Source organism: Pongo pygmaeus, chromosome 23 (genome assembly GCF_028885625.2).
Source record: "Pongo pygmaeus isolate AG05252 chromosome 23, NHGRI_mPonPyg2-v2.0_pri, whole genome shotgun sequence".
NCBI classification, from domain to species: domain Eukaryota; kingdom Metazoa; phylum Chordata; class Mammalia; order Primates; family Hominidae; genus Pongo; species Pongo pygmaeus.
In genome coordinates, this window is record NC_085931.1 from 46,965,310 (window position 1) to 46,989,233 (window position 23,924).

General features: G+C 38.7%; 1 protein-coding gene across 22 annotated transcripts in view; it reads right to left on the reverse strand.

The window, feature by feature from the left end:
• RBFOX2 (RNA binding fox-1 homolog 2) overlaps positions 1-23,924 on the reverse strand; it is a 291,147-nt gene that overhangs the window by 213,447 nt on the left and 53,776 nt on the right. For 2 of the 22 annotated variants that reach the window (XM_054469633.2, XM_054469629.2), the window contains exon 1: positions 7,929-7,997. The exons of 17 other annotated variants lie outside the window; for them this stretch is intronic. In XM_054469633.2, the coding sequence (XP_054325608.1) occupies positions 7,929-7,970 (42 nt within the window). In that variant the 5' untranslated portion in view covers positions 7,971-7,997. Of the gene's footprint in view, positions 1-7,928; positions 8,505-23,924 lie in introns of those variants that run through there. 3 more of the 22 variants (XM_054469630.2, XM_063663019.1, XM_063663010.1) reach the window with 3 other exon arrangements.

A 23,924-nucleotide genomic window follows, 5' to 3' on the forward strand; every position in this document is an offset into this window, starting at 1 on the left:
TAATTTTATGTTATATGAATTTAACCTCCATTAACATTTTTTTGAAAAGCAATGCAGTATACACCACAGTACAAATGAAGAAACTTCCTGTTGTTATTTGAATAAGTACTTACAGCTTGAGATAAAATCATCAGTGACTGCAATAAATATAGATTCAAAAAAGTGTTGTATCTCAATATATACTCTGGAAAACTGAAGATTCGAAGTGTTTCTAAGCAACAATACAGATACTGATGCAGTAGAGCATATACACATTTTTTCCCAAAAAGATAAAATGTTTCTAAATTACATAAATAAATATTTTAAGTAGATATTTGCCTATTTCCTTGACATCCCTAAAAGCTTAATAGGTTAGCTCTTCCTTTCAATGGAAAAACAGCATAAAGCCTTATATTGACAGTTTCCTCATATTCAGGCATATATAACACACACTATATATGTTTTTTTAAGTCTGGAAGGATATATCCCAAAATGTTTACAATGGTCATACGTCTTGGTGTTGAATTTGGATTTATGAGTGATATATGTCTTTGTGGGGGGAGGAGGTTTCTTATCTGTATTTTCTAACTGTTCAACAAATGAACATGTATTATTTGTACTTAACTAGAAAAAAATGGAGATAATAACAACACCTACCTCAGGGATGCTGTGAAGATTAAATGAAACAATATACATAAAGCTCTTAACACAGAATTCAGCATAAGTACACAACAACAGTCAAGCAGTATGGATGGTATTGTTTCTGTTTTTGTAAATACTCCTCAGGATTCAGGATGTATGCCTTATTATCTATGGCGAAAGCACTCATCTTAATCCAGGCCTGGATAACTTCAAGCTTAAATTACTCTAACAATAGTCTCTTGGCTGGTCCAGCTAAGAGCTGGCCTCCATCCACCCCTGCCCAGCTTTCTTACCAGGGCCAGGGTTAACTACCTAAAACACCACTCATACCACTTCCATACTAATGGCCCTCCATTGCTTACATGATTAGCTTCCAAATATTCCAAGCCTTGCCCCACTTGGTTATTCTCTTTTTCTTCTCATTTATTCCTTCAGCAAACATTTACTGAGGGACGTTTACGTGTCTGGAACTTGGTAGGAATGCAAAGGAAAATAAGCTAGGGATTCTTTTCTCAAAGAACTCTCAGTCTAGTAAAGGAAAGAGGCATGTAAACAAATACAATATGAACCATGTAATAAAACGTAAATGTATGGCCTAGAGAGAACAAGTGTACATGGTTGATAATCAAGTGAGAAAGGCATAAAAAAATTACAAAGAGGAGAACTCACAGTAGGTAAGACTTGAATGGGGTTTGGAGGATGACCACAAATAGCTAATTTCCAGATAGAAACTTTACTCAATTTACTTCACACCTTGGCACATTCTCAAACATCAACTCAAGCAAAATTCAGCAAAATCCCACCTCCCTTCACAATGTAATCCTCTAACTCTAGCCCACTCTCTTTCAATTTGTGGGTCAAGATCCATTCATGACTTAAAGAACCAATTTAAGAGGTCTCAACCACTACTGAAATAAAAGATTAGAGAACTAGAGCCGCAATTCTCAAACTTTTTTGATTTCAGAATACCTTAACACTTTAAAAAATTACCAAAGACTCCAAAGAGCTTTTGCTTCTGTGTTTATAACTACTGTGATTTGTCTATGAGAAACTAAAACTGAGTACTTTAAAAAATGTTAATTCCTTTAAAAGTACGAATAATAAACCAACCATTATGTTACCCTAAAAAATATTTTATGAAAATGGTTTAGTTTGTAAACTAAACCAGTGAGAAGAGTATCATTATTTTACATTTCTACAAATATTTTTAACATCCAACTTAATAGAACAGTGGTCCCCCATCTTTTTGGCATAGGGGCTGGTTTCATAGAAGATAATTTTTCCATGGGGGATGGGGTAGGGTGGGGATAGTTTCAAGATGAAACTGTTCCACCTCAAGTCATCAGGCATTAGATGGGACAGGCAACCTAGATCCCTTGCACGTGCAGTTCACAGTAGGATATGCACTCTTATGAGAATCTAATGCCACCACTGATCTGATAGGAGGTGGCGCTCAGGCAGTGGTGCTTGCTGTGGCCTTGTTCCTAACAGGCCACAAGCCAGTACCAGACTGTGGCCTGGGGATTGGAGATGGAATGGAGGATGGCTGGATTCTCATACCTGCTTCTGCATTCAATCTGTTTCAATATTATTCTGAAGTATAAGAAAGAAATCTGGCATTCCACGGATATGTATCTTGAAAAGGCAAGGTATTGTAATAGTCTTTTCACCTATCTCTAGATATTCTTCTTTAATACTGTACCAAAGGTTAGTTGCAATGTGGCATGTGAAACCTTATCAATGAATTTTTTCATACTGTTAATATAAAAATTCATTGGTCTTGTACTTGGAATAGATTTTTTTTTGCCTATGCATGATTTTGTAACATTATGTATTGTTCATTTATAAAATACAAGTTCACTGAGTTATAAAGATCTTCCAACTGTTGACACATCTCATTATACAACATCAAAAAATTCACATTCACTAATATCACCACCAATCTCATCAGAAAAGTCTTTTAAGGGCCAGAGCTATCAAGCTCATAGGCCAGGATACAAGTTTTCCAAAACTCTAGTTTTTGCTTGAAAGTTCAAATTTTATCACTGGCCACAAATATCAGTTTTCCTTAAAACGACAGGCTCACTTCAATTTTTTTTTTTTTTAATTAAGACAGGGTCTTGCTCTGTTGCTCAGCCTGGAGTGCAATGGCACAATCTCAGCTCATTGCAGCCTCCACCTCCTGGGTTCAAGCGATTCTCCCACCTCAGCCTCCCAGGTAGCTGGGAGGGACTACAGGCGCATGCCAGCACACCCGGCTAATTTTTGTATTTTTAGTAGAGACGGGGTTTCACCATGTTGGCCAGGATGGTCTTGATCTCTTGACCTCATGATCCCCTGCCTCAGCCTCCCAAAGTGCTGGGATTACAGGCGTGAGCCACTGCGCCTGGCCACCTCATTCATTTTTAATAAAACGTCTGAATACCATAGTCTATCAGTTGTTCTTTCAAATAAAAATGGCATCCCATGAAAAAAGTTCAGCTGGCAACTCAATCACAGAAGCAGTTTTCCTTTAGATAACTGTCATACTTAGTATGCAGCAGAAGTGCTTTACTTGTATTACCCGTTTTGTCACAGAGATTATTAAAAAGATTCATAATCGAGGATGGAGAATTAGTAATAGTAATAATTGCTACTACTTCAGCAGGAACACTCTGAAGTGAAACTGGCTTTCTCCCCTTCTTTAACTGCAAGTGTTTGGTGGTGAAGAATATAATTACTCAGTCGTCATTACATTCTTTGGTACAGGCAGTTTGTGGCATAATAAGCCCATGTCCTAGTTTTGGCCTGTCACAATAGCATGTGTAGTGAGGTATGGGGAAAAGTACAGTTATTAGAATCACACTGATCTACGTCTCTGGTAACCAACTAGCTCTATGGCTGTGGAAAGCTAATTCATCTCTCAGCCTCAAATTCTTCCATCTTTAAATGAGAATACTACCTACCTCATAGGATTGTTACAATGATTGAGGTAATACATGCAATATCTTACACAGTGCCTGTTCCTTAATGAGGTGGCCCTGTTAACAATAATGATAATAAGAAACAGTATCTTAGTTGTATGTAACACTTCACCACTACCAACACACAGGCAGTTCTGACTAGTACAGGACCACAGATTATGAGGGGACCCACAGGGATCATCTAATTCTAATTCGGCTACTTTATTTGCACCCTCCTTACCTTGCAATCATATTCACATAGCACAGACTGACCTTACAGATAAGAAAACCAATGTACCACAAGGTTTTAAATGTCTTTCTCAAGGTTACAGAGCTAGTCTAAGAAGCAGAAATTGGTGTCAAGCACATCCTCCTACTCATAACAATTCTGTTAGATAGATAACATTATTCTCTTTTGATTGATAAGGGAAACTCAGGTTCATTCCCTTGAGTTTCAAGTGACATGTCCAAGGTCACAAAAACAGGCCTGGAACCCAAGTCCTCTCATTTGGAGTTCTTCCAACCGTAACTTAGAAATCTGTCTAAATATATGATTCACTCTGTGCAATCATTGATAATTATCTACATCTGGATCTGAATGGAATAACAGACTAACAGACACAATTATGTGAATACTCATTATGACTAACTATGCCAATTGATAACCACCAACAAATCAGTTTGTGTTGTGATATTTCAATTTAAACTGGTGCTTCACTAAACTGAAGACTTCACAAGCTTTGGCATTTAAAAAAACAAAAGATACCTCTTAATTAGCCTCAGTATAAAAGAAATACATTTCAAAAGAAATACATTCAAAAAAGTCCCTTTAAGACAGGCTGAGTTGACTATCACAGTCTAAATTTAAATTAACAATTCTACCCCCCAAAAAAATCATTATAGACAAAATAATAAATTTTATTTTAATTGATAGATGTTATTTCAATTTAGTTTTATAACAGTCTCTTCACTCACATTGCTATTGAACATGATGTTAAACCAGCTCTGTTGTTTATTAGAGGAACAACTGAGGACAAGTTACTCACCTTTCTGGGCCTCAATGTTATTTTCTGGTCTATAAAATATATGTGATCATGTCTACACCTTGCAAGGATGTTAAGTTTAGGCATAAGGTATACAAAGCACCTGAAAGTATACCTACCCCATAGAGAAAAACTATTATTGTAACAATTTTTATTATATGCTTTGAGTTCACGATCCTGCCTAGCCCTAAGTCCATTAAGATCTGAGTAAAACTGGACTTTTCTATTTCCTCCTGCTGCTGTTGCTTCCAATGCCCTACTGGCTACAACTGCCAACTCTCTGACCTAGACTCTCTGCCACCTACTTCTAGTGTCCTCAGAGCAAGTCCCTGAACTTCCTTTTATTGTATTAATTCCCTGGTCAGAAAGAAGATAATGCTCATTACTTACCAATTCAGTGATCTTCTGATAATTACCACGTTAATTCTTGCTTGGAACCAATCTAAAAGACTTCAAACAACTTCAAACCTACCGAGGATTTTTTTCTTGATTCCGAGTTTTAAAAACCAGGAATTTCATTTTTTTAAACAAATGGTCAACTATTAAAAATTCATAAAAGAGCTGCCTCTGTCATATCTTGTTATACTTTGATTCCTGTATCAACTCAATTACTCAAATCCTTTAGTTCTTCATCTTCTAGCCCTCTTAGATAATAGTCTCCAATAAGTAAAAGGCATTTTGCAGAAACAGATAGAGAAAACTATATATATATATATATATATATATATATATATATATATATATATAGTGTAAAGCTTAGTTTTCTGCAAGTACAATTAAATACTCAAGATAGCTGGGAGAAGGGCAAGAAGAGCCCACAGAGATGAGATGGTACTGAGACTCCACTGGTGGCCCTTTCTAAGGGACTAGAACTACACTACAGATTTATCAATGAAAGGTTGAAGGCAAGGGAAAAGGAAAAGCCAGGAACATATGCAGGCACTGCAATGCGCTAGATAATTGATATACATTATTTCTGGGTATTATTTCTATTATCAGGTGAGGAGAGTCAGACTCAGAGAGATTAAGTGACTGGATCCAGGCCAAATAGCTAGTAAACAGTAGAGCCAGAGCCATAATTATAACTGTTCTGTTACATGCTACGCAGCAGTTTAGTCCAGAAAAGCATTTATCCCTAGGCCAAGAAATAGGGAAGGTAAGTGTATGATCATCTACACACTGGCTTAGCCACACTGTTTCCCTTCCAGCAATGGGAAAAATTGAGAGATAATTCATCTTTAACCTGCGGTTATCACCCAATTATTCCCACTGGTAGAAGAAAAGCAGTGCTTCTCAAATGTTAGCATGCAGATAGGTCACTAGGTATCTTGTTAAAATGTAGATTCTGATTCAGTAGGTCTAGGGTGGCATCTGAGATTTCTGCATCTACCAGGAAATGAAGCTTCTAGTGCTGGGACCATACTGTAAACAGATTATATTCAATAGTTCCCAAGCTTGATCGATCATTTGAATCACCTGGGAATAATCTAAAAACTACAGATTTCCCTCCTTGATTCAGTGGTGTCTGGAATGAGGTCCAGGTTGACTTCAATACAGTCATCCCTTGATGTCCACGGGGGGCTGTTTTGAGGACCCCTCTCAGACACCAAAATCCACAGATGCTTAAGTCCCTGATGTATAATAGCACAGTATTTACATATAACCTATGTATATCCTCCCAGAGACTTTAAATCATCTCCAGATTACTTATAATACCTAATACAGTGTAAATGCTACGTAGTTATTTAGTATTTTTTTTGTATTATTTTTATTGTTGCATTGTTATTGTTTTTTCTGAATTATTTTCAATCCATGGTTGGTTGAATGCACAGATGCGGACTCCACAGATATGATAGGCCAACTGTACAGAACAGGGACTACTGAGCTATACTATCTTCAGGCACATTCTACCTCAGAATTCTGTAATTCAAAGAAATATATAATTATTAACGACAATAATCACAGCAAGCACTGACTGAGAACACATCAAAGGTCTAAGAGCTTTATATATTAGCTTACTTAGTCCTCAAACCACACTGTGAGGTTGGTACTCACAGCACTGTCATTCCCATTCTACACATGAGGAAGCCAATGCACCAAGAGACTAACTTGTCCAAGGTCAGTGAGTGAACTGCAGAACAGGGGTTCAGACTTGAACCAACCCGATTTCAAAGAGTCTGTGCCCTCGGACACACCATCTAAAGCTGCTTCCCACATTACCCAATGGTAATGTCACTGATTTTTAACAGACACACTTGAACAAATAAATCCAAATGGGTCACCTCAGAAGACGTCGCCCTGGGAAGGCTATGTTCTTATTCCTCAGATGCTACCATCATTCAAAACACGGCCACTGCTAAACTAAATATTTAAAGAGCCCTTGATCTGAAAATGAAAATGCCTTCAGAGCCTAAACCCATGACTTTAAGTATCTTCAAACGGGGTAAAAGCTCACCATTTGAGCACAGATTTGACTTTTTGACAACACCACAAAATCAGGAAAAGCCAATTCGAAGAAACCTAGTGTCTTTCAAAAACCTAGGTAGGTATTTTTTTAAATAAAAAAATTCAGTGTTAGGTATTAAAAACGTTTTCCTCATCACTCATCTCTAAAGCCGATTCCGAATGAGAGTTCTTCATGTTTTGCGCAATGGTTGTTATCACCAGCCAAGGTGACTATTTTGAAGGGCAATATTCATTTGGATGCACAGGTTCTCTTATATTTGTTTAAAAAAAAAAAAGCAGCCTCTTAGTCATACCAAAAGAAACACATTTGCCCTTCACTATCAGCACAAACATGCATATGTTCAGAACAACTGTCTTGAAGCATGCAGTTTTCCTTTCTGCTGAAAAAGCAACTGCTTTGATATTCTCTTCAGATTATTGTGTTTTATTTATATACACCCATCCATATAAAAAAATACCATCAGCAGGCATTAATGAAGCATTTAACTGCATGCAGCACCATAAAAGGTATTGTACAAAGGCAACTATATACTAAAATATGCACACAAATACCCTCACATACAAGGGATAAAGGCACACACAAATACTTCAGGGATACAACTATAAAAAGATATTACATTTCTACATCTAGATGAGCTCCTTTGTTAAATAAATGTTTTTTTTCAACAAAGAAAATATTCTGCAAATTCAGAATGATTTCCAGATTTTTTTTAAATCAGGCATTAATGCAGATCAGCACAATTCCACACGACCAACCTCTCTGCTTGAACTGGACTCCCCACACCTTACTGAAGCCACAATTCCCCTGCACAAACTCCCACTCCACCACCCCCCACACACCCAACTCCCCACCAACCTCACAGGGGTTCCTGGGCTGGTCCATGGAATCTGATGACATCACTCTCTCTTCCTTCCTGGAATTCTAAACCCTGCTGCTCTCCCCTTGCACACAGCTACCATCTCCATGGCAACCTCACCTCCTCCTGCTTCCCTATTGGCTTCATGGAGCAGGATACACAAAAAGGTTTTCCGTTCTCCCCACACCACCCGCCCCAAAAAGACGATGCTTTCAACAGGAACCTGAGCTAAATTTAGCTACTTGGGATTCAGAGTCCTATGACTAAGAAAACATAGAGAAATGTCTTCCTTCCAACATTGTACCCTCCTCTCAACCCCACCCAAAAGTGGCTGCTTCACCTCCTCCTCTCTGGGCCCCCAAACCAAAAGCAAGTAGTGATATCTGTTGAGCATTAAAAACAACCAAGCTACCTGCCTCACATATAAGATTGGCAGAGAGAAAATTCTCACATTCACCTCCTCCCAACAGGAGAATTTTTAAAAAGAGAACAAAAACCTATGCAAAAAAACAGTTGGGCCATTTCAGCTGAACATCACAGTGTTCTGCTGTTTCCTTCCATCCTAAGCCAAGGATTGGGAACTCCACGCCTCAAGGCAGAAAAGTCTTTAACCTCTTAGAAGACGGAATTCTCCTGCTATTTCCTTGATATGATTTCCTCCATCATAGGAAGAATAAATAGGGAGGAGAATTAGGTAAAAAGACTGCACACTTCAGTGATCAAACACACTAAGCCTGGAAGCACAAATCCTGGGTCCAACTTTCTATCCAAGGGCCTGACCTATGTAAACTTAACAAATTCTCACATACCTCATCTAAAAAGCAGCTCCCACACAGGGATATTATAAGAATTACTGACAAAATTAATGTAAATTAGTTTAGGTCCCTGTGTCAAACGGACTGAATCAAGAGTAAGTTGGCATTATTATTAGTAAAATTCCTGTGGATATTAATAGATGTTAACAATCCCCAGAGGAAGAACATAAACTTTTAGAAAATTATCATTTCATAATCATAGATATACCATAAAATATACATAACTTCTTGAACCACAGGCAGTTCCTACAAAGGTTTCTACTTCTGGTAAAAATCCAGCTCTACTCACCTCATACACCAGCCAATTTGTGACCAGTATTTTCTTTGCTTAATCCAAACTCTAATTTTGAAATTGTTACTCCTCACTCTCCCTAAATAATGACTAAATATGGACCAGGGCTTCATTCTCTGGCTCAGATGCCCACTTCGCATTCTAGAGAAGTAATTCCTTCTCAGAGCCATATTCGATAGCTGAGCACTGAATCAACGCAGTGGCTATGTCCTATGTGACTCTGAAGGACAAAGTATCAATTGTAACCAAGTCGTAAGGGCTCCAAGCAGGTCAGAGCAGTAGGAAAGGGAGAAAAGGAATGGATAAAAATAAGGCACACCCAGGAAAATTATATTTTCAGTTTGCAAAGCAGAGACTCAACTCCAGGGCACCAACTCTCCACCAAAAAAAAAAAAAAAAAAGACAGGAAAGAAGAATAATTTAGTGTAATAACAGTCATCTACCCCAAAGAAAACTTAAACAATTTAGAATAATTAGAGAAGTCAAAAGAGTCAAGATGCCTCTAGTTAACACACAGGCATCTAGAAAAAGCTTTACAACTGTTGTGGAAAACAGCAAAGGATGAAGCACATGCTAACAACTGAAACCCACATTGCAGTGTGGGGTGGGGGGCAATATGATTAGCCTATCTCTGAGAAATTTGTTTTCTTATTTCACTCCCTGTTGACCTTAACAAGCCATTCCTTGTGTGAAAGCATTCCTATGGACACCATGGTTCCACTAGCTAAGTATTAAGTATGATAAGCACTAACAGTCACCTTATTCTATAAAGGGGAGACTAAAGCAGTTTCTGAGATTGCCCATCAAATCAATTACTAAACTTGACTTATCATGAAGAAATCTATCAGCAATGGCCTAGACTAAGTGGAATGTTGCAAAACAAAGCTCCATTTATCTACTCTTTCACTCAAATGTACATTAAGAGCACTTATTACGTTCCAAGAGTTTTATATGTGTCATCGCTATTTCACAAAAACAAAAACACCAACACTAGTATATATTCTTTTTGTTGTTGTTGTTGTTGTTTTTGCAATGGAGTCTCACTCTGTCGCCCAGGCTGGAGTGCAGTCATGCCATCTCGGCTCACTGCAACCTCTGCCTCCCGGATTCAAGCAATTCTCCTGCCTCAGCCTCCTGAGTAGCTGGGATTACAGGCAAGCGCCACCAGGCCTGGGTAATTTTTGTATTTTTAGTACAGATGGGGTTTCACCATATTGGCCAGGCTGGTCTCGAACTCCTGACCTCAGTAGATTTGCACATCTCGGCCTTCCAAAGTGCTGAGATTACAGGTGTGAGCCACTATGCCCTCCCTAGTATACATTCTTACTCCACTTTGCAAACACAGAAACAGAGTTCCAGTGATGTCAAGGTGACCATGGTTATATACTCATTATTTCATTTTTTGTAAAAAGCCAGGATTCTAACCCAGATCTGTTTGGATTCCAAAGCCTGTGCATTTTTCCACTTAGCTTCCTATTTTCAGATAGTGAGGGTTGGAAAAAAACATCTAGAAATCATTTTATATCTGTGTTCTCTTATGCCATCGATAAAATATAGGACACTTGACATCAAGGTCAAAGTCATACTTTTTATGTATTACTAACAGTATTAAACTCTAAGTAGGCACTCAATACTTATTAATTTATTATTCTAATCCTATTATTCTAAACTTCTGGACAAACGGCAATGATTCTACTCAGATCTTTTTAAATTAAAATTGGCTTGAGAAATTACACGCTGAAATGAAATGACAAAACTTCAGATAACATTCTGGAATTAATTTCATAATATTTGAGATGAAAAAAATTATCACTGTCAAAATGCCTACACTGGCCCAGTCATATGTCATAATACCTACACAGTCTATTTGTTGGTTTTAATCCACAAACCCTAATGCAGTCAGGATCTATACATTAGATTTATGATTTCTACATTCTACATATAGAACCAGAGCATTTCTCCAGGGATTCCACTAAAATTAAATCAGCTGATTAGAGGACCATGCTAAAGAGGCCAAGGTCACGTGTCTGCTACCCATGTGAACCAGTTAGCATCATTCTCTCCTACAGCCACAACATACGTCCTGTTGTAAATATATACCCTTTTTTACTCTGAAATTAAGGCAAACAATCACCTTTTCTGGAAAAAAAATGTATCTACTAATGTCATATATTATAATCAGATTTTATTCTTTAGAAAATAGTTATTGTCTTTCAAATAATATTTTCAATCATCCATTCTTTCTTTCAATACTTACTCAATACTTACCACACACCAGTCGATAATCTCAAAAGGCTGGCACCAAAGAACAAATAAATAGAGCTATGTGTGATATTCAATATAGCGAAGGTGTATATAGGTATGGTGACAGCACACAGAAGGAAAGCCTACCCAAAAACTGGAAGCATTCCCTTTGAAAACTGGCACAAGACAGGGATGCCCTCTCTCACCACTTCTATTCAACATAGTGTTGGAAGTTCTGGCCAGGGCAATTAGGCAAGAGAAGGAAATAAAGGGTATTCAATTAGGAAAAGAGGAAGTCAAATTGTCCCTGTTTGCAGATGACATGATAGTATATCTAGAAAACCCCATTGTCTCAGCCCAAAATCTCCTTAAGCTGATAAGCAACTTCAGCAAAGTCTCAGGATACAAAATCAATGTACAAAAATCACAAGCATTCTTATACATAAATAACAGACAAACAGAGAGCCAAATCATGAGTGAACTCCCATTCACAATTGCTTCAAAGAGAATAAAATACCTAGGAATCCAACTTACAAGGGATGTGAAGGACCTCTTCAAGGAGAACTACAAACCACTGCTCAAGGAAATAAAAGAGGATACAAACAAATGGAAGAACATTCCATGCTCATGGGTAGGAAGAATCAATATCATGAAAATGGCCATCCTTCCCAAGGTAATTTACAGATTCAATGCCATCCCCATCAAGTTACCAATGACTTTCTTCACAGAATTGGAAAAAACTACTTTAAAGTTCATATGGAACCAAAAAAGAGCCCACATCGCCAAGTCAATCCCAAGCCAAAAGAACAAAGCTGGAGGCATCACGCTACCTGACTTCAAACTATACTACAAGGCTACAGTAACCAAAACAGCATGGTACTGGTACCAAAACAGAGATATAGATCAATGGAACAGAACAGAGCCGTCAGAAATAATGCCACATATCTACAACTATCTGATCTTTGACAAACCTGACAAAAACAAGAAATGGGGAAAGGATTCCCTATTTAATAAATGGTGCTGGGAAAACTGGCTAGCCATATGGAGAAAGCTGAAACTGGATCCCTTCCTTACACCTTATACAAAAATCAATTCAAGATGGATTAAAGACTTAAATGTTAGACCTAAAACCATAAAAACCCTAGAAGAAAACCTAGGCAATACCATTCAGGACATAGGCATGGGCAAGGACTTCATGTCTAAAACACCAAAAGCAATGGCAACAAAAGCCAAAATTGACAAATGGGATCTAATTAAACTCAAGAGCTTCTGCACAGCAAAGGAAACTACCATCAGAGTGAACAGGCAGCCTACAAAATGGGAGAAAATTTTCGCAACCTACTCATCTGACAAAGGGCTAATATCCAGAATCTACAATGAACTCCAACAAATTTACAAGAAAAAAACAAACAACCCCATCAAAAAGTGGGCGAAGGACATGAACAGACACTTCTCAAAAGAAGACATTTATGCAGCCAAAAAACACATGAAAAAATGCTCACCATCACTGGCCATCAGAGAAATGCAAATCAAAACCACAATGAGATACCATCTCACACCAGTTAGAATGGCAATCATTAAAAAGTCAGGAAACAACAGGTGCTGGAGAGGATGTGGAGAAATAGGAACACTTTTACACCGTTGGTGGGACTATAAACTAGTTCAACCCTTGTGGAAGTCAGTGTGGCGATTCCTCAGGGATCTAGAACTAGAAATTCCATTTGACCCAGCCATCCCATTACTGGGTATATACCCAAAGGACTATAAATCATGCTGCTATAAAGACACATGCACACGTATGTTTATTGCGGCATTATTCACAATAGCAAAGACTTGGAACCAACTCAAATGTCCAACAATGGTAGACTGGATTAAGAAAATGTGGCACATATACACCATGGAATACTATGCAGCCATAAAAAATGATGAGTTCACGTCCTTTGTAGGGACATGGATGAAATTGGAAATCATCATTCTCAGTAAACTATCGCAAGAACAAAAAACCAAACACCGCATATTCTCACTCATAGGTGGGAATTGAACAATGAGAACACATGGACACAGGAAGGGGAACATCACACTTCGGGGACTGTTGTGGGGTGGGGGGAGGGGGGAGAAAAAAATAAACAAAGAAAGAAAGAAAGAAAGAAAAAAAGAAAAAAAAAAAAAAAAGAAGGAAAGCCTACCTCTAGAAGATGCCATGGAGAATGAGCAGGAGTTCATTTACGTAAATGAGGAAGGTAAGAGCATTCCATGGAGGGAGAACAAAGATTTACAAAGGGATGGTCATAAGACAACATAACAAACTTGAACTTTGAAGAATTTTACTAAGGCCAGGTTGAGAATTGAGAGATATGACCAGCTAAGAGAAGGCAAGGCAACATCTTTTAGATTTTCTACCTAACCCAAATTAGGTTTTCCTAAAATGCCTTACTTTGAGCTAGATTTCCACAGAGTAAAAGGGAAAAAAAAATTTAATATTATGGAGATTTGTTCTCCTCATAGTCTCCATGATAAGAATAACGGCCAAAATGAGGTACATCCTTCTGAAAATGAAGCTGTTAGTGGCTGAGACCCTCAATGAAGAGGTTCTTTTGTCTGCAGAGCAAAATCCAAATCTGCTGCCCTATTAGGTAGAATGAAAATGTCCTTCTTATTCTTGGAGAATTAGTTTAAAAAGTGGTCAATGAAGCTTATTCATCAATTCTACTTTCCTGTGGCTGTTTGAAACAGCATGCTGAATATTTGACAAGCAAATTTACATTAACTTTAAAAAGCACCTTCATCCCCACATGACACCCCAACACATAAACACAAAAATGTATATGCACACTCACATCCTACAAGCTCGACAGGAAAAGGATCAGTATGTGTATGAAGGGAAAGCTATCTATCAGCTGTAGCAATCACAGAACGCAAGTTGAAGAAAGTAAACTTTTTACCAAAGCGATTACATATACAGAAATAGGCAAAAAACCTAAGTGCATAACTCAATGAATTTTCACAAAGTGAACGTCCCCGCGCCCCCTGCCATGTAACTAACACCTAGGCCAAGAAATAGGACATTACCAGCACTATAGAAGCCCATCCTGTGCCTTTGCAAAGTCACTCCCACCAGCCCACAATGACTTTATTTAACACCATAAATCCACTCTGCCTGTTTTGAAGTTTATATTAATGGAATTGCACATTATGCATTCTTTTGTGTTGGCTTCTTTCACTCCACATCATATCTGTAAAACTGATCCGTTTGTTGAGTGTATTCCATCTTATAAATATATCATAATTTACTGAAAAATATTTCAGTAATGTTGAAAGGCCTCTGTGCCACTACCAGCTTGGGGCTATTCCTAAAAATTCTTGCACATGTCTTTCAGTGCACACATGTATACATTTCGGTTGGGTATGCCTGGGAGTGGAACGACTGGTTATAGGGTACACTTATGTTGAGCTTTGGTAGATACTACCAACTGCCAGTTTTCCAAAGTTGTACCAATTTACATTCCCACCACCAGTACATGAGGGTCCCAGATGCTGAATGTCCTCACTAATGCTTGGTAATGTCTGCCTTTTTCATTTTAGTCATTCTGGAGTTAGTGTGATAATATCTCATCGTGGTTATTTGCTTTAGCCTGATGATTAACGATCCTGACCATTTTTTGGAACATTTGGAGATCATCTTTTGTGAAGTTAACTATTCAAATATTTTGCCCATTTTGCTACTGGGTTGTTCAAAAGATTCATTAAAAGAACTTCTTTTATATATGGGTTTGTAGTCGTTATTTATAGATATTCTAGAGACTAGCCAGATCCCTATACTACAAATGCTTTCTCCTACTTTGTAGTTTGTCTTTTTACTTTCTTTTATGTATATATAATTTTCCCCCCTCCAAGAGACAGGGTCTTGCTCTGTTGCCCAGGCTGGAGTGTAGTGGTGCAATCATAGCTCACTGCAGCCTTGAACTCCTAAGCTCAAGCAATCCTCCTTCCTCAGACTCTGGAGTGGTTGGAACAATAGGCACATGGCATTATGCCCAGTCAACTTTAAAAAAAAAAAATTGTAGAGATGAGGTCTTACTATGTTGTTGCCCAGGCTGATCTTTAACTCCTGGTCTAAAGCAATCCTCCTGCCTCAGCCTCCCTCCCAAGTAGCTAGGAATACAGGTGTGCACCACCACACCTAGCTTTACTTTCTTAACGGCGTCTTTTAATGAACAGATAATTCCTAAGTTTGATGTAGTCAAATTATCATTTTTTCCTTTATAGTCAGCATTTATATCCAGTTCAAGTAAAGAATATCATGAAAACATTTTCCTATGTTTTCTTTTAGAAACTTTCATAAAGTAGCATTTAAAATGTGAATTTTCCTATAATCCTAGCATTTCGGGAGGCTGTGCCACTGCACTCTAGCCTGGGCAACAGAGCGAGACCTTGTCTCAAAATAAAAAATTAAAAAAAAATACCCTACCAAAAAAAAAAAAAAAAAAGGACAATGATGTTTTCTTCCACCTAACAGGTCAAACAACTCCATCTATGAATTAAGCAAGATTATATTAAATTAAACTCATCAAGCTTTTATCAAGTGCCTCGTATGCACCCAGGGCTGTGTTAGGTGCTACAAGAGATGAAAATGATAAGAGATGTTTCCTAACCTAAGTGAATACTAACCTTAGCTAATAGCATGACACTCAAATATCAATTGTGTTGAGTGTTCAAATAAAACTGAGAATTTTGACATTGGAGCCCAAAAATAATAAATAATCCTCCACCATCCTCAGCTATCCAAGCTGATTTTAACTTCAACAAAGAACAGGAGGACAAAGGCATTTCCTTATTAGTGCTACTGTTTCCAGTACACACATCTAAAATCCATACGATTTACCACTTTTCTTAAGAGTACAAGAAAGATCTTAAAAATGTAAGTTACAAGTCCAGCATCTTCTAGTCCAACTACTTAAAAGAAACAGCAGAATCCAGAAATAATACAATTTTTCCCAGAATAAAAAAAATCTAGGTCATTCTAGCTAGAGAACAGTGGGGCAGGAAAGGAAAAACATGTATATGTATACACATATGCTTTCACACACCCACACAACCCTAAACTTTTTCTTAAGTGTTTTCCAATTTTCTTGTCCACAATTTCTCATCCCTTTCTTCCTGATCTTAGAGAGAAAGGTTACAAAAAAAAAAAAAGCCAAAAGCCAAACTTAAAAAAGAGTCCCAGTGGGTTAGAGATCAAATATATTTATGGCCTCTTTTTATGAAAGATAAATTTAGGGAAAGTCGATTCAGGATGAAAAGTTGAAAGGGTTAGTTAAGAGAAGGGATAGTCATTCAACCAATTTAGATGAGCAACAAGTTTTTAAAGTAAACAGAGTCATCGAGTTTGCTTTATTCTCCTATTCTATCATAAGCCTCAAAATAGAATTATGCGCCTCTCTTAAACACACAGAACAGGAGGGAAAAGAAGCAGTCTGCTAATTTTACAGGTCAAGGTAAACCAGATGCTTCACACACTGGGCTTCCAGGTCTTAAGCACATTTTCTGAAATAAAGCAAGACTCTGTCAGTAGAGCTTAAGAGAAGATCTTGAGCTAAGGTAGTAAACAAGAAGAAAAGAAGCTTATGGAATTAAAACTCTTTTATCAGGAAAATGTTCAAAGTCACTCCTCTGATGCAAAACAACAGACAAAGGCTTGACCTGAGGATTAAATTCTTCAACAGGAACCATAATTTCCCATGGCATTCATTCATTCCACAAACTTTCATAAAATGTTCACCTACTATGGTCCCATAGTGCTAGGCACCATGAATACAGTGTGGAAAACAGACATAGTCCTTTCTCTCATGAAGCTCAGTCGAATTGGGGAAAAAGACATTATACCAAGTAAATAAATAAAGATTTAGCAACAAACGATGAGCATTAAAGAAAAAACATTGTAGGGAGTCTTCAGAGTGATCCCAACTGAAGATATCTTGTTGCTTCACCCCATCAATTCCTACGATTTTCCTCCAAGGTCTACTACCGTCTCCACCGGCAATCTATCCCTACATTCTGAACATTCTCTGCTCAAGCAAATCAGCAAGATTTCAAGGTATGGCCTGAATTCAGTACTGCAAATGGGTGCCTCTTGCATACAGCACTTAAGAGTACTTGACAAGTGCACATCCCAAAGACAGCAGAGAGGAGTAAAGTGAAGTGGGGTCTCAAGAGCCCCTTATACACTCTCCTGGCACACTGCCCTAGAGGATAAAAAGAGGTACCTGTCTGCCTCTAGATCAGAACTTCTGCCTTTCTGCCATTTCAAAAGTAGCTTTTGTACAACTGCATAAGAATCTACAATTAACCCCAATAAAAATTTCCATTAATTAAAAAAAAAAAGCAGCTTTTATGGCCACGCACGGTGGCTCACACCTGTAATCCCAGCACTTTGGGAGGCCAAGGCAGGTGGATCACTTGAGGTCAGGAGTTTGAGACCAGCCTGGCAACATAGTAAAACCCTGTCTCTACTAAAAACACAAAAATTAGTCAGGCATGGTGACTTGTGCCTCTGTAGTCTCAATTACTTGTGAGGCTGAGGCACAAGAATCACTTGAACTCAGGAGATCGAGGTTGCAGTGAGCCGAGATCGCACCACTGCACTCCAGCCTGGGCAACAGAGGGAAACTTTGTCTCAAAAAAATAAAAGCAGCTTTTAGAGCCTTGAGGTCTCTCCATAAACATGACAAAATGGTTTGCCTCCTTCCTCTCTCCAGCATCAGCTCTTTATATATCAGAGGCAGGAAGTTAGTATGCTTCAAATGGGACAAGGATGACAATAAAAATAAGTTTAAAGTGACAATAAAAATAAGTTTAAAGTGATTTTTAAAAAATCTTTTTAACTACCACATTACTCTTAGAAAGGAGTTTCTTTCTGAGAAGGGTTTGGAATTTATATATAACTCAGAATGTGGAAGAATATGTATCACCTTTAGGCCTAGAATACAATGGGTTGAGCCTGTCTCTCTGAAACAAAGCTAGCTGTGTGACACTGTGCATGTGCAGTTTTCTCACCTGCAAATGGACTTGAGGCCATTTATCCTAGAGTTCTGATAAATTAAATGAGATAACATGAGTCTGGTACCTGGCAAATAAGAGCCACTTGAAAAACAAACAAAGAACATCTTAGCTACCTTCTCTTCTTTACACCTAGTCAAATGGGGGATTTTAAAAAATCATAGTGAGAAATATCCTATTGGTGAATTGAGAACATAATTCTCCATCAGTTGCAATGCTATATTGCTAAGAGTCACTGAAGAAGGGTGACCATGTGACTTGTCTTATGCTATCCCAATTTCAAATACTCTGACACATTATTCCTACAGCATCAAAACTATCCCAAAAAATCAAATATTTCAGCATCCAAACTCTATCTCCCAGACATCCTCGCTACCTAGAAACAGCACTAAAATTTTTCATCAGAGGATATATTGTACATTTAGCTCAAGAAAAAATGTGGCTGGGCATAGTGGCTCATGCCTGAAATCTCAGCACTTTGGGAGGCTGAGGCAGGAGGACTGCTCAAGGTCAGGAGCTCAAGACCAGCCTGGGCAATACAGCGAGACCCATCTCAAAAAAAAAAAAACACACTCTTCAATTAACCAGGCATGCTGGCATGTAGCTGTAGTCTCAGCTACTTTGGAGACTGAGGTAGGAGGATCGCTTGAGCCCAAGAGCTCGGGACTGCAGTGAGCCATGATTGCACCACAGTACTCCAGCCTGGGCAACACAACAGAGTGAGACCCTATCTAAAAAAAAATTAAATTAAATTAAAAAAAGGAAGAAGAAATGTGATCACGGTGCTTACAAGAGGACAAAAGGGACACAAAGTATGAAGAGGTCCAAACAAAGCAATGCTGCTAAGGGCTTTATGCCAACATAGTATATTTTTACATAGTCTATCCTAATAAGCTCACATTTACGCAACAACATCAGTACAACAGCTAAGTGGATTAGAATAAAACTGCAAAGACCTAAATGGACCCCTGGGATGGCAGAGTTTCCGTAATCATCAGCTAGACCCAAACAACTAACAGTCAATACCAAGCATACCCTCAGTCTAACCAGGCAACCAAAATAGAAGCAAAACAGAAAATCAAGTATATACATAAAATATATCCCTGATGGAATCTAGAGGGCACAAAAGAACAATTCATAGTGCCTGCAGCTGAGTGTCACCAAAAAAATCCTCTTTTAAGCTGTGCAGAGTGCCTGATACACTGCAGTAGCTGGGAAAACGGCCAAATTCAAGCCCACGTCAGAGCACACCAGGTATGCTCCCTTGGCAACAATACTACATGGGATGTAGGTGCGAAACACCTTCCTACTTCCTTTTAGTTTAAAGTCACTGTCACACTCACCCTTTGGCACACAGCTACACAGGGCCAGTGATACTCAGTTTACAATGTAAATAAACCATCCCCATGCAATGTTATATTTTGAACCATTCAGACAAGTGTGCAGGATTCAAAAAAATGAAAAATAAAGAGTGGCTTGTTTTTCCAAGTCTCATTCACATTCTCATGTTCCCAATCCCCATTTCTAGCAAATGCCTCCCAGGTCCAGAAAAAAATTCCTTTCCTAAATATTCACCATCTGCGTTTAATTTGGTCATTCCTTCCTCCCTCTCTTCTCTGCTCCCAACCCACAAGAAACATATACATATGTTTATGTTTATATATACATATCTCCCCTCCTTTTAACATTCCCTGAAAACAAATATAAAAAAGATTAGAAAGGAAAAGAGACTAGGAGAGGGAGGTAAACAGGGCAGGCAAAGGCAGCAGTTCACAGAATGAGGCACAAAGACAACATGAGACGGTTGCTCTTGAGCTCCAGCAGTAAGGGCTGTTTCTGATTAGGTGCGTACAATTGCAGAGCTGCACAGGAAGTGCTGAGGGGGCCCGCTTGGTCAGCCCCATCCCAAACACACTGAAAACCTTTGTACTATAGCAGGCCCATCTGGAATCAGTTAGGACCAAGCTCCTAGCAGCCTTTCCTTTTTTCTTTTTCTTTTTTTTCCCTTTAAAAAAAAAAACAAAAAAACCACTCTCTAAAACCACTTAGCTCAGTTTTCCTGCCTGCAACCTTCTCATCCCTTCCTTCCAAATCATCCCTTCCTTCCAAATCACCCTTCGGAACATATTTCTCCAACTGCCCTTCTGGGGTCACCACTAACAAGATGAGTCATATAAGAACATAAAGCATTCAGAGAGCTAGCATCCTCCCTAGAGCCCAGAAACCCCCCAAAAAGTATAGTCTTCATGCAACTAAACTCCCTTTTTAGACCATTTTGGGGTTTTTTAATGCTATTTTTAGAAATTCGAAGTGGCCTGCTTTTTTTAAGCATTTAAATGAAGCATCTCCTTTAGGAAACTGTTTTCATGTGTTCTATCTTCTAAATCATGCAAAAAGTAGGAAAAAAAGAAACTCTGGCATAGTTCTCCTAGCATTCAAAAGGAAAAATATTTTTCCATTCACAATCCTAAGTTAAATCACTTATATTCGTTTCTGTAAAATTGATTTTTACTGATGCTTTCTCAAAAAAAAAAAAAAGGGACTTACCAGGTACTGTGGTAAATGTCTAGCACTAAGGAGACCTGGACAATAGTCTTGATGGCCGCTAAGTAGCCATATGGCTTGGAATAAATTATTTATCCTTCCTAGGTCTCTATTTTTTCACCAGTAATATGGAGCAAGGCAGATTCTTTCCAGCACCACAACTTCCTCAAATCCCACACACCTAATAAAACATAAGAGTACACACAAAACTGGCCTCCAGTTTCACCTAGGAATCATCACTTTAAAGAAATGTTCTTATTACCTACCAAAGACTGTACAGAAAGGAGTTGTGTGTGGGTGGAGAGAATGGACAGAGGCTGTCAGTTGGCACCCTCTTCTATGAGCCATATTCCCTGTCCTCATAGTGCTTAGAGACATCACAACCAAGACAGGCCATTAAAATGTCTAAGGAAAGTACAAGCCTAGCCATCTGGGCCCAGCAAACTCACCAAAGAAGTACAGCACCAATACCTGCAGAATTAAATTCACTACCAAGCTACTGAAATGTAACTTGCCCTTTGTGCTCAGTTTTAAAGCATCTTATTTTAATTGATCTCAATAAATATTTACCAAATCGATCAGGAAGGCCAGATTCAAATACAAAAAAAGAATAGAAACTGCCCTATCCTCAAGAAGTTTATAATCTACAGGCAACAGAGAGAGATGTTCAAAGACAATGTTAGTCCAATACTTGATAATGATGATGAGGTAATTATAAAGTACTGTGAGAGTCCTCAAACTGATGCTTCCTCCATGAGCCTTGACAGTCTACACCTTTTTAGAGCTCTTTCTCTTATTTTCTTCCATTAAACTGTTCTAATAAATCTGAAAATTATATTTCACCATGAAATTTAAAGGTTGGCACTATAAACTGTCTAAACTTACAGGAGTCAGTAACTGTTTAACAATTAGTTTATATCCATAGAGGGGGGACAGACCGACATAAACCATCTCCCAAGCCACACTGGTGACAACCAGAGCAGGAACACTGAAAACTCCCTCAACAGGAGCGCCACCTTTATACCTATGGCAATTAGGAACCAATTCTTGACCTCAGGCTGGTTTCTAGGGATTAAGAACCAGTCCAGCAAGTAAAAGGTTTGAGATTAGAACTGTCTGTTGTCAGCCCCTCAGACACAACCAGAATGGCAGGAATTGCTGTGAACCACATACAAAATTTTTGCCAGGAAGTACACACAGTATCTGCTCTTATCTGGAGCCAATGTGATCAATGTTTTCCTCTCAACTAAAAATGGTCTAGTTCTTAAAGGGCCTGTTTTCCATTTCACATCCAGAAGAAGAGAAAATTACTCCTATATGGGCTGAGGCCTTAATCTCATATGCTAAGTAACCTGAAGGATGAGTGGGTTCCTTTTCCTTGGCCACGGCATGGGGGACCGACCACCTTGTGGGCAGGCTCCCTAAAAATGTATTCTCTTCAGTGTGTTAAATTTCCCCTCTCTACGCTGGCCAGACTTCAAACACATTCGGAGAGAAGTCAGACTATATGAGGTGGGGTTCCCGAAACAGCAGGGCCACATTTCCTCCCGGAACGTGGAAAGCTGAACCGTAGGAGGTGCCTAGAAGAGATCTGGCCCACTCCTGAAACATTAATACACTTCAAATTAGGCACAGAGAACTTGGCAGCTCGGCTGACTCCCAAACCAGCTCTAAACAAAACTGGACTGGTCAGGATTCTTCGTGGCAAACAGCAGTAGAAGGAGCCAATCAAAACTCTTGGCCCTGCCAAAGAATTGCCGCCTTTTCCTTAAAGGGAAAACACTTCAAGGGGAGTGTGTCTGTATTTCTAAGGAGAGAAAAGGAGTTTTTTGATTTTCTGAACTCCTACATCCAGTTGCTTTATTTCTGTAAATTCTTTTTCCTACATTTGTTCTTGTCTATTAACAACACCAGAATTGCCACTGGGTGTAATTAAAAAACAGGCTAGGCCAGTCGCAGTGGCTCACGCCCGTTATCCCAGCACTTTGGGAGGCCGAGGCGGGCAGATCACGAGGTCAGGAGTTGAATACCAGCCTGACCAATGTGGTGAAATCCCGGCTCTACTAAAAATACAAAAATCAGCCAGGCATGATGGCACACGCCTGTAATCCCAGCTACTCAGGAGGGTGAGGCAGGAGAATCACTTGAACCCAGGAGGCAGAGGTTGTGATGAGCCGAGATCGCACCACTGCACTCCAACCTGGGTGACAGAGTGAGACTCCGTATCAAAAACAAAAAAACAAAAAAACAACAACAACAAAAACAGGCTAGAGCTCTACAGAAAGATGCCACAATCCTAACACTACTTTCAACCAAAGGAGGCAGGGCATCCCCCCTCATCTTATTGCCCTCATCTTACTGCTACCACTTAAGGGCAAAGTCCTCCCAAAGAGTCCTCCCCTGCAGCCTCATCTTTTCCCTACTGCCTCTTCCCTTTTCTCTGACCCTCTCTCCCCAGCCATTCAAAACTCAGCAGAAATACTAAAGTAAATTTCATCCTGATCACAGTCTCTCAACAGCACAGAGGCAGCGCAGTAGACGGGGCTTCTCAAACTAACTGTGAGGAGCAACCTTTTCTGTTAACTTTCCAATCCATCAGGGAATCATACTTTTGTAAAGTGCAGTAAAATGAATTATTAGAAAAATGAAATTTTAAAAAACAAGAAACATAAAATACAAGCCCCAGTTTTTTATTGTTAGACTTAACACTCATAAAAGTATTCTGTCAAATTGCTATAGAAGTTCTAAGTGCATACAATCAATTCCTGCACCTATCTTGTATGAATTGGTAATAAACAGCAAACTAGTATCAGTCTACAAATGACACTTCAATTAGCACTGGTAAAAGGAAAGGAGAACAAGCTTTGTTCACCACACAATCCTAGGGATTAACACAGCTCACTTACTAGTCATATGACCTTAAGCATATCATTTAATTTTTCTGAATCCCAATTTCTGCATTGATAAAATAGGAACATAATGTCACCAAAAATATTCTGCAAAATTAAGGAAAGATTAAGAAAATGTAACGCCAAGAAGCCTAA